The sequence below is a fragment of the Lepidochelys kempii genome, chromosome 7, assembly GCF_965140285.1.
Source record: "Lepidochelys kempii isolate rLepKem1 chromosome 7, rLepKem1.hap1, whole genome shotgun sequence".
Lineage (NCBI taxonomy): Eukaryota > Metazoa > Chordata > Testudines > Cheloniidae > Lepidochelys > Lepidochelys kempii.
This window is the reverse complement of record NC_136386.1, coordinates 97125074-97138020: the sequence shown is the minus strand read 5'-3', so window position 1 is coordinate 97138020 and position 12947 is coordinate 97125074. Positions and strand designations below refer to the sequence as shown.

General features: G+C 41.6%; 1 protein-coding gene across 5 annotated transcripts in view; it reads left to right on the top strand.

Moving 5' to 3' along the window:
* INPP5A (inositol polyphosphate-5-phosphatase A) overlaps positions 1 to 12947 on the top strand; it is a 429845-nt gene that overhangs the window by 245511 nt on the left and 171387 nt on the right. For all 5 annotated transcript variants that reach the window (XM_073353963.1, XM_078853839.1, XM_073353965.2 and 2 more), the window contains one exon: positions 10346 to 10409. In XM_073353963.1, coding sequence (XP_073210064.1) covers positions 10346 to 10409 — 64 coding nt within the window. The remainder of the gene's footprint in view (positions 1 to 10345; positions 10410 to 12947) is intronic.

Below are 12947 nucleotides of genomic sequence, written 5' to 3'. Positions count from 1 at the left end.
CTTGAAATTTGGCAGGGATATATCTTTTACCATCTCCATGAAAATCTGGCCAAACTTGATTATCATATACATTGTAAGGAGAGTGATCACTTTAGATAAGCTATTACCAGCAGGAGAGTGGGGTGGGGGGAGGTATTTTTTCATGCTTTGTGTGTATAAAAAGATCTTCTACACTTTCCACAGTATGCATCCGATGAAGTGAGCTGTAGCTCACGAAAGCTTATGCTCAAATAAATTGGTTAGTCTCTAAGGTGCCACAAGTACTCCTTTTCTTTTTGCGAATACAGACTAACACGGCTGTTACTCTGAAACCTTAAAAATAACAGTTAACATATGTTCAGTAGATACTTACTAGATTTTAGTAGCTAAGTTTCATGAAGATTCTGTCCACATTGGGCATGCTGCAGCCCCGCAGCTGAACAGGGCTTTCCCTGCATTTACAGCTCAGGCATATTGCGGGCCATTTCAGGTCCAGGCAGCTGAACTGAGAACAGCGAGACTGTCTCTCCTATGCTCTCATTGAGCCTGCGGGGCCCAGGTAGCACATGGAAGAGGAAGCTGCCTGATTCAAATGCAGAGAGGACAAGTGCCAGACTGTGGGGGAGGGGGCACAGAGAGGGAGCATGGAGCATGTATAGGTGAGACTGGGACTGGCTAGATAAAGAGACTGGGGAGGAGGAGTTGGGGAAGGTGACTGGGAATGAAATTGGGAGCCCAGCAGTCTTTAGGTTTATGTCTGGCACCTTTTCGAGGCTGGAGAGTGAGACTGCCCTGCACTCACCTGGTAGTGGCTGGGCCTGGCTCCCCACTCTGAGTTTTGTGACATGGTGCACAGGGTGCATGCCACTGTGACCCCAAGAACCAGGTCGCAATGCCAATCACGCAGATTTGGCCCAGTTGCCCCTCCATAATGATGCCCAGAGTGGGGAATCTGGCCCAGCCCCATCGGCCAGGAACCAGTACTGCCAGGTGAGTTTGGGGCAGGCTTGCTCTCCAGGCCACCGCCAGTGGCCCATCACCCTGGGCTCTGCCACTGGTCATGCTCAGGGAGAATGGACAGACAAGTCTCTGCCCACTAGAACCCACGCTGCTCCAGAGTCTGTAACAGAACACGTAGGTCTCATCATGCCTCTGTTCCCAGCAAATAGCTGTGAAACCCACTGGCTAGGTGTCCCATCCCCCACTAGTGCTGTTCCACATACAGCATGACAGTCTATTACCACTATCTGTTACTCCATCAGATCAAGAGGCAGAGAGATAAGTGTGATGTATCTAAAGGTTCCAGTTCTGCTGATGATGCATGTGGGTGCCAATATGATGCCACAAAATGGATTTTTTGTTATTTCAGTTTACTTTTTAAAAAACCCTAGGAAATCACACACATACAACTAAGTTAAAAGACTATTATGGTTGTAAAATCAAGCACTCAAAAGTTAGGAAATACCATATTAAGGCTGCCTGTGCAACTTAATTTTGACCCCCACTTGGTGTAGGCAGTATGATACAGTCTTTATTTATATGATCACATACTATTTTATCCACAGGAACTCTTTCTGATTCAGTACACAGACTAGGACCTGGTCTGGAGATGAATCTGTGGTGTGTAGTAAAGGAGACTGTTGTCTGTAGTACCACTGCTTCATTTGTTGTAGAAGTTTTGAATGAGACGGGGAGCTGCTGGAAGAAAAAGAATGGTTTCATAGTTAAGACAGCTGAGTGCTGCACTAGAGAATTGGATTTTATCCCTGCCACTGAATTCCTATGTGATGCTAGTCAAGTCACTTAAACCACATTTTTCGTAGGTGGTCACTGATTGTGTGTACATCATTCTTTGATGCCTGACATGAGATCCTAGGGTCTGATTTGCAGAAGTGTTGAGCACTCACAGCTGCAGCTGAAATCAACGGAAGCTGTGGTACACCCTGAACAATGAACAGAATACAAACTATTAAACAGTTTCTTCTTAAATGGGAACTATCCATCCTCTGCACTGAATGAGGCAGGGGTCTTATCAAAGAAATAGTATATGATCAAGTAATTAAATACTATCATACTGGATATGCACAAGGGGCTGAATTAAGGTTGCACAGGCAACCTTGATCCTGGCATTTCCTGACTTTTGAGTGCTTGACTTTGTCTACTTAATGTTCTGTTAATGTGGTTTTTGTGTGTGTAACATAGTACTCTGATGCTCCCCCTGCTGGCTAAGCAGCACCAATGTCTTCATATACCCAAAGAGTAACAAACAGCACCACTATCCTCAAATGTCCTCAAGGATGTGCTGATACTATGAAGGATGCTGGAGAACAGAGTAGGAATGATGTAGAAATAGTATTTTAATTTCAGCCTCAGTCAAAGCAGAGGTTTGATGCTGCGGATCATGCATTGGATTACACAGTTGGGACTTAAATCACAAAAAATGAGTTGACTATAAAACATTTGAAAACAGGACTAATGAGGAAACATGTTATAGTTTTATTTTTTGTCTTTTTCTGATAGAGCAAGCATTTTCATCACAAAGCATAGTTTTCATTTTAGTATTTTAGTGAATTCAGATCAAGTCTGAAATTTACTTCCTTGTACAAGTGGATCTCAGTAGCTTAATCATGATACTTCACCAAGTGAAATAAGTAAGAGCGGTTCCATCCACTGCTTTATATAGCCTCTCGTCTGTGACATAGATCAGATTCAGAGCATTGCATGTTGCATTTGTATTTGTGTTGTCAGCTTTGTAAAGTTAGTTTCTCTAAATAAATGACCATGTAAGGGCTAGATCGTAATACCCTTCCATTGAGAAGTTCTTTGCTCAGCAAAAAGAACAGGAGGACTTGTGGCACCTTAGAGACTAACAAATTTATTAGAGCATAAGCTTTCGTGGGCTCGGCAGTTATTCCCACTGATTTCAATAGGACAACTCAGGGTGTTAGATACTATTCAATAGAAGTGGACACAGCAGCAAAATGAGGTCAGACACATACGTGGAATTAAGCAGCAGGCTGCAACTTTTATTAAACTGTTAGCACAAGGGAGGGGCACTACGCACCCATACTCTCCTATACCAGGCATTTATTAGGTTCCAGCGCGGGGGTTACAAGGCTCCTTATCATATAACCTGTGTCTGGCACCAGGGTTACAGGGCTCCTTGCCATAATCTGTAACTGGCTCCAGGATTATAGGGCTCCTTACCAGATAACACATAACATGGAGTAGGCTTTCCTCAACCTATCCCCAGGACTCAGCTCTCTATGAGTCCTATCACCCTTTCTCCTGTGAGGGGAAAAGATGGTGTGGCAGAGTAGTGACATGGACCCACGAGTAGCACAAGGTCTGACCTCAGCCCACAAAGGCCCCAAGGTCCCAACGTGTCACGAGCCCAAGGCCCATCACTGAAATCCCAGACCTTTAACCTCTTGGAACTGTTCATTTTATTCCCCTAACTGCACATGAAACAAGCTGTGAGTTGCAGTGAGTAAGCAACACCACCCCAGTACCTCCGTGAGCTACCATGCACGTTCCTGCTTAACCCACTGTGGCTTGCAGGTGCTGCAAGGAAGGCAAAAAACTCCCTGATCCTCCACCAGTTTGGCCCATGGGAGAAAAAATTCCTTCCTAGTTCCCTAAACAGGTGACCGGCTAGACCCACAGTGTCTGCCAGGCCAGGTTCCAATTCCTAGTTAGGGTGGGTTGCTGGAACAGACCTGAAAGATGCTGTACAGCAGTGGTTCTCAAAGCTGGTCCGCCGCTTGTTCAGGGAAAGCCCCTGGCGTGCCGGACCGGTTTGTTTACCTGCCACATCTTCAGGTTCAGCCGATCGCGGCTCCCACTGGCCGCGGTTCGCCGCTCCAGGCCAATGGGGGCTGTGGGAAGGGCGGGCAGCACGTCCCTTGGCCTGGAGCGGCGAACCGTGGCCAGTGGGAGCTGCAATCAGCCGAGCCTGAGGATGTGGCAGGTAAACAAACTGGTCCGGCGCGCCAGGGGCTTTCCCTGAACAAGCAGCGGACCAGCTTCGAGAACCACTGCTGTACAGGGCCCTTGGCAAGTGCCTCCCTCCCTTGCTATTGGGACTGTCCCCCATCACTGCCAGCCCCATCAATTTCTCTCACCCATTGATGCAGGTGGGTGACATTTTAAGTATATCACAATTTGGCACCATATAATAAAATTAAATAATATAGGGAAAGATTGTGAGACCCCTACTCACACCAAGTAATACTTTACTCCAAAAATGGCCACACTTGCTCCAATGGGATGATTTGTGATTAAGGATATCAGAGTCCGGACCACGGTTTCGAGATATAGTTGCAAACTAATGTCAGACTGCTGTCCCCATTTTCGGCCAACCTCACGTCAACTTAATTTTACAGCAAATATTCTGAAAATAAATTGTTTGAGTGGTGATATTTGTTTGATGCCATTCCTTAAGAGCAGCATTGTTTTTTATTTTATATTACTTATTTGTAATTAAGATTAGCGAAGAGATTTTCATGTGTGATTTAGCTATACTCCAAGTACAGCTAGAATGGGTTTCATGTGATTCTGGGTAGGGATTTTATCTACATGAATGAGGGAGGTAAGATAAACCCTTCTATACAAGCAAAAAAACTCAATAAGCATATTACTGTTTAAGAGTAATGTCCCGCAGTTTTAAAAAGCCAAAGGCCAGAATATAATCAAAGTTTAGCCATGAGGTAGCATCTCCTTTTTATTAATTGCTAATATAATTCCATTAAGTTAAGAAATTAAATAGCAGGTGTCAGCCTTTTTTTTTATATATATATATATCTTGTATCAGAATGTTTTTTTCCTGGCAATCTGTCCTTGTTGCAGAATAGTTAACCTTGAGTCCTGTACAAGAATGTCTCCTGCTTTTTCTTATTTGCCACCTCCATTAAAAAAAAAAACCCAACTCTGGAGCAGGTTGCCTGGGTCACAAGGAAGTGTACTCATCAATTAAATGTGTGACAGTGTTTTCCGTTGGATGAACTAATATGTCAAGGAGATGGGCAGGACCTCATGTTTGTGCTTTTGACAAATCAGCAAATGTTTAATCTCTAAATGTGCAGCTTCTCATAAATAATGCAGCAATCACTGAGCCAAAACACTACTCTGTCAGGGAAGGTATCTCAGTCAGTAGAGAAGTAAAAAGGCAAAATAAAACTAAATCATCCTATTTGTTTGGTTCTCTTAAACTTGTCATTAAGACTTCGTGTAATGGCAAGGATTCTTGTTTTTTTCAGTTGAACTGCTTCTATTTAACTTAGCCAAGAAATTTGAAAACTCAGCAAGGAACTCCTGAACTTTGGGGGGAAGTAGAATTAATAGATTTTATAAATGCAGATTTATATTTTCTTTCTTGATATTTCATGGACTGCTAACATGTCTTCAACCCCCAATCACTAACTAGAAGAAGACAAATTATAGAAATGGGTAAAAGTTTAAAAAAATTAAAAAACCACCACTGTGGGTTAAATTCTGGCCCCAGTAAAGTCTGTGGCAAAACTATTATTGACTTAAAGGGGGACAATTTTGTTTCTTTCTCTCTCATATATATACATGATTATGCACCCAACAATATGTTAAAAGAATGCTAAGGTTGTAAATCCAGGCACTCAGAGGTTAGGAAATGCCAGAGTTAAGATTGTATCTTAATTCAGCTCCCCTGTGTATGCATTATGATAGTCTTTAATTACATGAGCAAATACTGTCATTTCCATGGACCTCTGCTTCATCCATTGGCTCACTTGAATGGGTTCACTATTGAATTCATTTTTTCTATTTATCCTTTATTCTTTACAAACATTAATGAATTTGTCCTGACACCATCCTGTTAGGAGAGGTGGTATTACTATCCCCATTCTATATAGTTCACTTTATATGCTCAGAGCAGCACTTCCATTATCTCACTTGCAGTTCTGAGTGCTCAGCACTTCTGCAACTCAGACCCAAGATGTCTAAACTTGGGGCCTCAGAAAATGGAGAACATGTATGTTCTTATAACAGAAAGTCATGGGAAGCTTTAACAGTACTTGTTGCTGTCTGTGCCACCTATATATATGCAACTGTATGTGTATCCTTAACGTTTTCTCTAGAAGATGGACCATTGAGGGTACAAAGCCTCATTAATGATGATTAATAACCAGTAATCAAATTCTTAATGCCTGAGCTCAAATTCTGCCTTTTACAGACTGCTAGGCTTGGTTTAGCCAGTTTTGGTCAGGCCTCTTGGGAACCCTCTTACCCTCAACAGTCTTTTCAGTTTTCCTTTTGTCATGAACTATGAATTATGGACAGGGACCCAGACTTTCTGTCCCAATCTCTATTCAGGACAGCACTTAAGTACACAATTAAGTCCCATAATTAAGCATTAATGTGCTTTCCTGAATTGAGACCTCATGCACTTATGAACATGTTTAACGTGAAGCACGTGCTTAAGTGCTGTTGTGAATAAGGATGCTTTCCTTAATCCATGGCCAAAATGCCTTGCAGGGTAGGGATGGATTTTAGCATGTCCTTAAATGTTTTGCTTTGCTTTGCTGAATAGGGGCCTATGTGCTTTGCTGAAAAGGAATGCGTATACTGGTATGTTTATTTGCTTAGCTGAATCATAGACTACTTATTGTGACTGTTGGAGCATGGGAGTTCAGTAGTTGATGTAGCCTGTAACATTTCAAAAGAGCCAAAGGAAGGTAGGCATGCAGCTCCCAGTGAATTCCAGTGTGATTTGGACACTTAACTCCCTAAATGACAGGTTTCAGAGTAACAGCTGTGTTAGTCTGTATTCGCAAAAAGAAAAGGAGTACTTGTGGCACCGATGAACTTGTATGCATCCGATGAAGTGAGCTGTAGCTCACGAAAGCTTATGCTCAAATAAATTGGTTAGTCTCTAAGGTGCCACAAGTACTCCTTTTCTTTTAACTCCCTTAGTGTCCTTTGAAAATCCCAGCCCTAGAGAATATTTTTTGGCACAATGATATGTATATAATGGTAATTAAAAACAAAAAGCTCTTAATGAAAGAGGATAGATTATAAAACTAGGCCAGGATTAGAAGCACAGAATTTTGAGTATGGCAAAGCAAACCTAATCTGGAGAATTAACTTTCTTCCCCCAGTGTTTGCTTGAGTTATTCAGCCTTGTTTTACTGGTAGCTCATACATCAATCTCTTTAAATAGCTAGGAGACTTCCTGCATGTTGATGAAGAGAAGCTTTTCACAATCAGCAGATTTCATTCTCTATGAAAACTCTCTATTTTGAAACAAAATTCTGAAGTTAGTTTCAGCAGCAGATTAGTTGAATTTTGCCTGAGCCAGGTCAGTTTATACCTTTCTTGCACCCTATGCTTCTAAAAAGATGACCAAGTTTTGCTCCAGTTACACAAAATCTAAGATCACTGGGGCTGACATTACTTGTGTATTATGTTTGGCAAAATGCTCTTTGGAGTGTGGCGGACAACTTTTACTAGTTTGTAAGTAGCAGAAGGACTTGATAACTGAGAAATTAGCTTTCAGTGCTCCTCAAATTATAGCATTCTGGCAACCAAAGATTTATGGGAAGCTGAATTATGTTATGGGTGATATTATCCTTAGTAATATTCTCAGACAATTGATACAGTTAATGGCCCCTAGAAATACCTGTCATACTGGTACTGTATTTTACTGTTTTAGTAATCTATATATACTTTAAAAATTAATAAAATTAAGTGTGGTCTTTATGCAAATGACAATGTTACTGTAAATATTAGCATGGAATAGCATGCAATCATCTGTATACAATGGTTGTTATTACTGAAACATTCAATAATAGAAAAGAGCTGTACAAGCACAAACTAATCTTTACAACACTCCTGTGAGATACATAATTATTACCCCTTGATAGTTCTCGGGGTTCCCAGGACTCTGAGTCACCTTGTTCCACCCCTGCCTCCAGCAAGAGGGAGGCTTGCTTGTGCTTAACTGGGTGCCCAGTCCCTGATACCTTCCAGCTATGAGCCACCCAAACAATCTCCTCTGGCCTATGCCAGTCTTTATTTTCCCTTGGAGGTTAAGAATAGATGCACCCCAGTCCCTGAGCGTACCCCTTTGAAGCATTCCCCTGTAGTGTTTAGCCCCCCATCCCCTGAACACTCACAGTAATACCAGGTATGTTGTCCCCAAGGGAATAGTGTACTTACCAGCTTGAATGATTCAACTCAGGATTAGCTTGTTGTATAATACCACAGAACTCAGATATATTTATAGTGAAAGATTTATCAGTTTATTACCAAAGATCAAGATTCAAGAGATAGTGAGTAAAGATAACGGAAACAGAAGGGTTACATATAAAACAACATCAGTACACACTTTCTAGAGACTAAACTTAACAGGCTAACCTCCTGTCTAGAGCAATCTTCTTTCACGCAAAACCTTTTTCAATGCTTCAGTCAAGTTGTAATCCACTTTTCATTAAGGTAAATGCACTGTTCATTTTCCTACTAGGTGCAAAATAACAAGCTGTTTTCTTTGTCCCCCAGTTATAGCCCAGTAAACCTTTGACATGCACCCCCCAGATAAGGCTTTTTTTCCCCTGCTGTTCTTCTCTTCCTGTTAAATCTCACAATCCTTCATCTTCATTTTGCTCAGACTGGTGATTGTTAATGAGATAATACTCAATTTACATTTCAACAGATAGATGGAGAAACATCTCTGGTCTGGTAGGAAACCAGTTTTCACCTCTGTTAACACCTTCATACAAACTGTAAGAACATATTTCCATCATATATACATAACTCCTACATAGTATCAGTACATACATCTTCAACTATATTCATAACCAGTGGTGCTGGCTTTCATTTAAGACCCCACATGATATTCTTTATGGATAAATACTGTGAAAGTGGTGAGCTAGGTGTAGTGAGTTTGTTAGGTCTGTTAGAAGTTGCTGTTGCAGTGAACCCTTTGCCATCAGGCACCAATGGGCCTGTGTGCCACATTCCCATTCTACAGATGGGAAATTATTACAAAGAGGAAATGTGATTTGCTCTGCACTATCCAGTGAGAAAATGGCTTATCTAGGATTAGATTTTAGGACTCCCACCACTGTGTATCATTCCTGCAGTCCACGCTGCATCCAAAAACATTTGTTTTGCCCTGTATATGAGGCAGAAACTGTTTGGCAGACTCTTGCAAGGATGCAGTCATTGATGGACCTGCAATCCAGAGCAATAATAAAGTAGACTATACAGGGATTATTTCAATGGCAGATGAAGGTGTTTAGCACCGCCCAGAGGAGAGCTCTTAATACGTTTATTTCTGAATGTGTGATGTACTTATTAAGTTGTTTTTTAAAATCACTAATTAAGTCTGTTTGATATTTATAAAGTATATTAACTATTTGTGTCCTTAGCAAATTTAGGGTATGTCTATGATAGAAATGTAAATCAACCTATATTAGATCCATTTACAGCCACTGCAGTAATTACTGTGGTGCTGCATGTCCACACTACCCTCCTTGGGTCGGTGGTATGCATCCTCACCAGGAGCACTTCCACCAACCTAAGAAGGGCAGTGTGGGGAGACTGGTCTCTCAGTTCCGTGGGCAGCCTCCTGCCAGGAGCCTGGCTGCCCCACAGGCTCCCGGGCTCCAGAGGGGCTGCCCCCTCCCCTCCTCTCCCCATTCCCTGGCTGGGAGCAGAGTCCCAAGCTGCCTGGGCTTTTCCCCCCAGTTTCTCTTCCTGGCTCCCAGCTTGAAGCAGGGTATGAAGCTGCTAGGGCTTCTAGTGGGGGTAAGGGGAGCTGCCAGCTTCCCGCAACTCCCATTGGCTGGGAACAGTGAACCACGGCCACTGGGAGCTGTGGGGGGCCGTGCATGCGGGTGGTCAATGTAAACAAACTGTCTCATGGCCCACCAACGCGTTACCCTGATGGGCTGCAGGTTGCCCACCACTGCCCTAACTACACCAACATAAGCCTGACACCTCTCAGGGAGATGGTGTAGTTATGTCTGTGCAGAAGGACACTTACATTGGTGGGAGCAAGGCTGTAGAGTAGACACGACATAATTAGGTGGACATAAGCTGTCTTATGTTGACCTAACTGTGTAGTCTAGACCAGCCCTAGGTAAACTGCTAATGGCCTTCATTATAGCTGCTTATTAAACTTAAAAGAAACAAATAAATAAAATAAAAACAAATAAAGAACTCAATTATTTTCATGTGATTTACTGAAAATGTTTTACTTATCAAATGTAGTATTTTTAATTACTGATATTTAATTTCTTTTAGTTTTTGCATTTGAAAAGCTGTATCACAATTTTGTTTTTTACTAAAAGCAGACTATTCTTATTGCTATTTATTTTTTGTTTTTCTACAGGCTCTAGGAAGCTTTTACTTCCTTCATGAATCCTTGAAAAACATCTACCAGTTTGATTTTAAAGGTAAGCGCAGAAATTAAAAGTCAGTAATTGTCAAAGACTTCTCACCATTTTTCATATCAGGAAAAATCTAGGGCTTTCTTTAATCCGAATCCATGTGGTTGGACCCTTCAAGCCTTATACAGAGCCCCACTGACTTCAGAAGAACTCCACATGGGTGCAGAGGTCCGTCAGTGCAGATCAGTTGCAGGAGCAGGACCTTAAATGGCAGGCAGTGGTAATTGCCTTACAAAAATTGTGGCAGAATTTTGTTTAGCACTTACGAATAGTGTGGGTCAGTGGGAAGAAACAGATTGACAAAGCCAGACGAGTACCCACAAGGACAGGCCCAACAAAGAAAGTAACAGAACATCACTAGCCGTCACATTCAGCCCCCACTAAAACCTCTCCAGCACATCATCAAGGATCTATAACCTATCCTGAAGGCCGACCCATCACTCTCACAGATCTTGGGAGACAGGCCAGTCCTTGCTTACAGACAGCCCCCCAACCTGAAGAAAATACTCACCAGCAACCACACAACAAAAACACTAACGCAGGAAGCTATCCTTGAAACAAAGCCCGTTGCCAACTGTGTCCACATATCTATTCAGGGGACACCATCATAGGGCCTAATCACATCAGCCACACTATCAGAGGCTCGTTCACCTGCACATCTACCAATGTGATATATGCCATCAGGTGCCAGCAATGCCCCTCTGCCATGTACATTGGCCAAACCGGACAGTCTCTGTGTAAAAGAATAAATGGACACAAATCAGACATCAAGAATTATAACATTCAAAAACCAGTCGGAGAACACTTCAATCTCTTTGGTCACTCGATTACAGACCTAAAAGTCGCAATATTACAACAAAAAAACTTCAAAAAGAGACTCCACAAGAGACTGCTGAATTGGAATTAATTTGCAAACTGGACACCATTAAATTAGGCTTGAATAAAGACTGGGAGTGGATGTGTCATTTCACAAAGTAAAACTATTTCCGCACATTTATTTTTCCCCTCTACTGTTCCTCAGACATTCTTGTCAACTGCTGGAAATGGCCCATCTTGATTATCACTACAAAAGGTTTTTTTTCTTTCCTGCTGGTATTAGCTCACCTTAACTGATCATTCTGGTTACAGTGTGTATGTTAACACCCATTGTTTCATGTTCTCTGTGTATATAAAATTGTCATACTGTATTTTCCACTGCATGCATCTGATGAAATGGGCTGTAGTCTGTTAGTCTCTGAGGTGCCACAAGTACTCCTTTTCTTTTTAGTGGGAAGAGTGTCATTATTTTTTTTAACAATAGACTCTGCCTTCGTGTGGCAATTTTTTGTAAATCTCAGAAGTTTTAATAATTTGATATGATACTTCTAATATTTAAGTCAGTGTATGTAATCACTTCCTGGCTGAAGTTACTTCTAATGCTTCTTTAAAGTGGATATGCAAACAGATTATTTAAAATTTACATTATTTTTAGTTGTGCACTGTCTGCATTTAGGTCATTGAGCTGGATCAAATTAATTCTACATCTTGCATCACATTAATTTGAAACATCACTGAAGCTGTAATAATTATGGAGTGAACTAATTGTCTCAATTGTACAGATTCATTAATTTTGTTCTCCGAAGAGACAGATTGCCTCTGTTCATGTAATTGAGGGTATAGGGTCTTCCCTTGGTGAAATATTTGAATAGCAGTTCTGTAGATATTGCAATTTGAGGTTTAGCCAACATAAATCCTTCTACTCATCATCTTTTCTGATGCCCAAGGAAAATTTCAAATATTCTGTCAGTGCCTCTTCATATTTTATTTCTGAAAGAGAACACTGTAAAATGCAATAGTGATGAAGGAACTTTTAATGAGAGGTCAGCTTGTGCTTCCAGCCATTCTCCCCACCTCAAACAGTTTAATAGACATGGAGCAATAATGTGGAGTGTTCTGATTCAAATGAACTGGGAGCAGGACTGCTATGTGAGAGAAATTCTCAATACACTGCACAGGAAGCCAGGTGCACAACTTTCGTTAATGATACTTGGGATTCTGCTCCTTACTACCTCAATCGCCACACTGAACATTTAGCCCCGGACTGATCTACTGTATTTTTGAGAGAAAGGGGTTAATGAATAAACCTATGAAACTTACATTTATATTGTGAGATGACAGCAGTCACAACTATTTTTTCATTTTTCTATGTGATTGGGCTTTGTGCATCAGTAGTATGTGAACTGTATCTGCCAGCTGATTCAGAGCCTGCAGTTTCGTCGCACCAGCAGTACAGAACTAGAGCTTTAGCTCTCAGTTCCAGTTAAACCTCCCTCCCTCTGGTCATAGATCAAAGATGTCCAGCTCTAATGACATCTGGCGGAGTGAAGTGACATCTACACCAGGGAAGAGGGGCTGTCTGGATTTATTCACAGCTGATTGACAGCTTATTTGCTGTTGTAGAGCCTTGAAAGGAAGGATAGAGAGTGAGTGAATGTCTGTGTGTGTGTGAGAGAGAGAGAGAGAGAGAGAGAAAATGGTTACAATGTAAGGAGAAATCAAACGAAA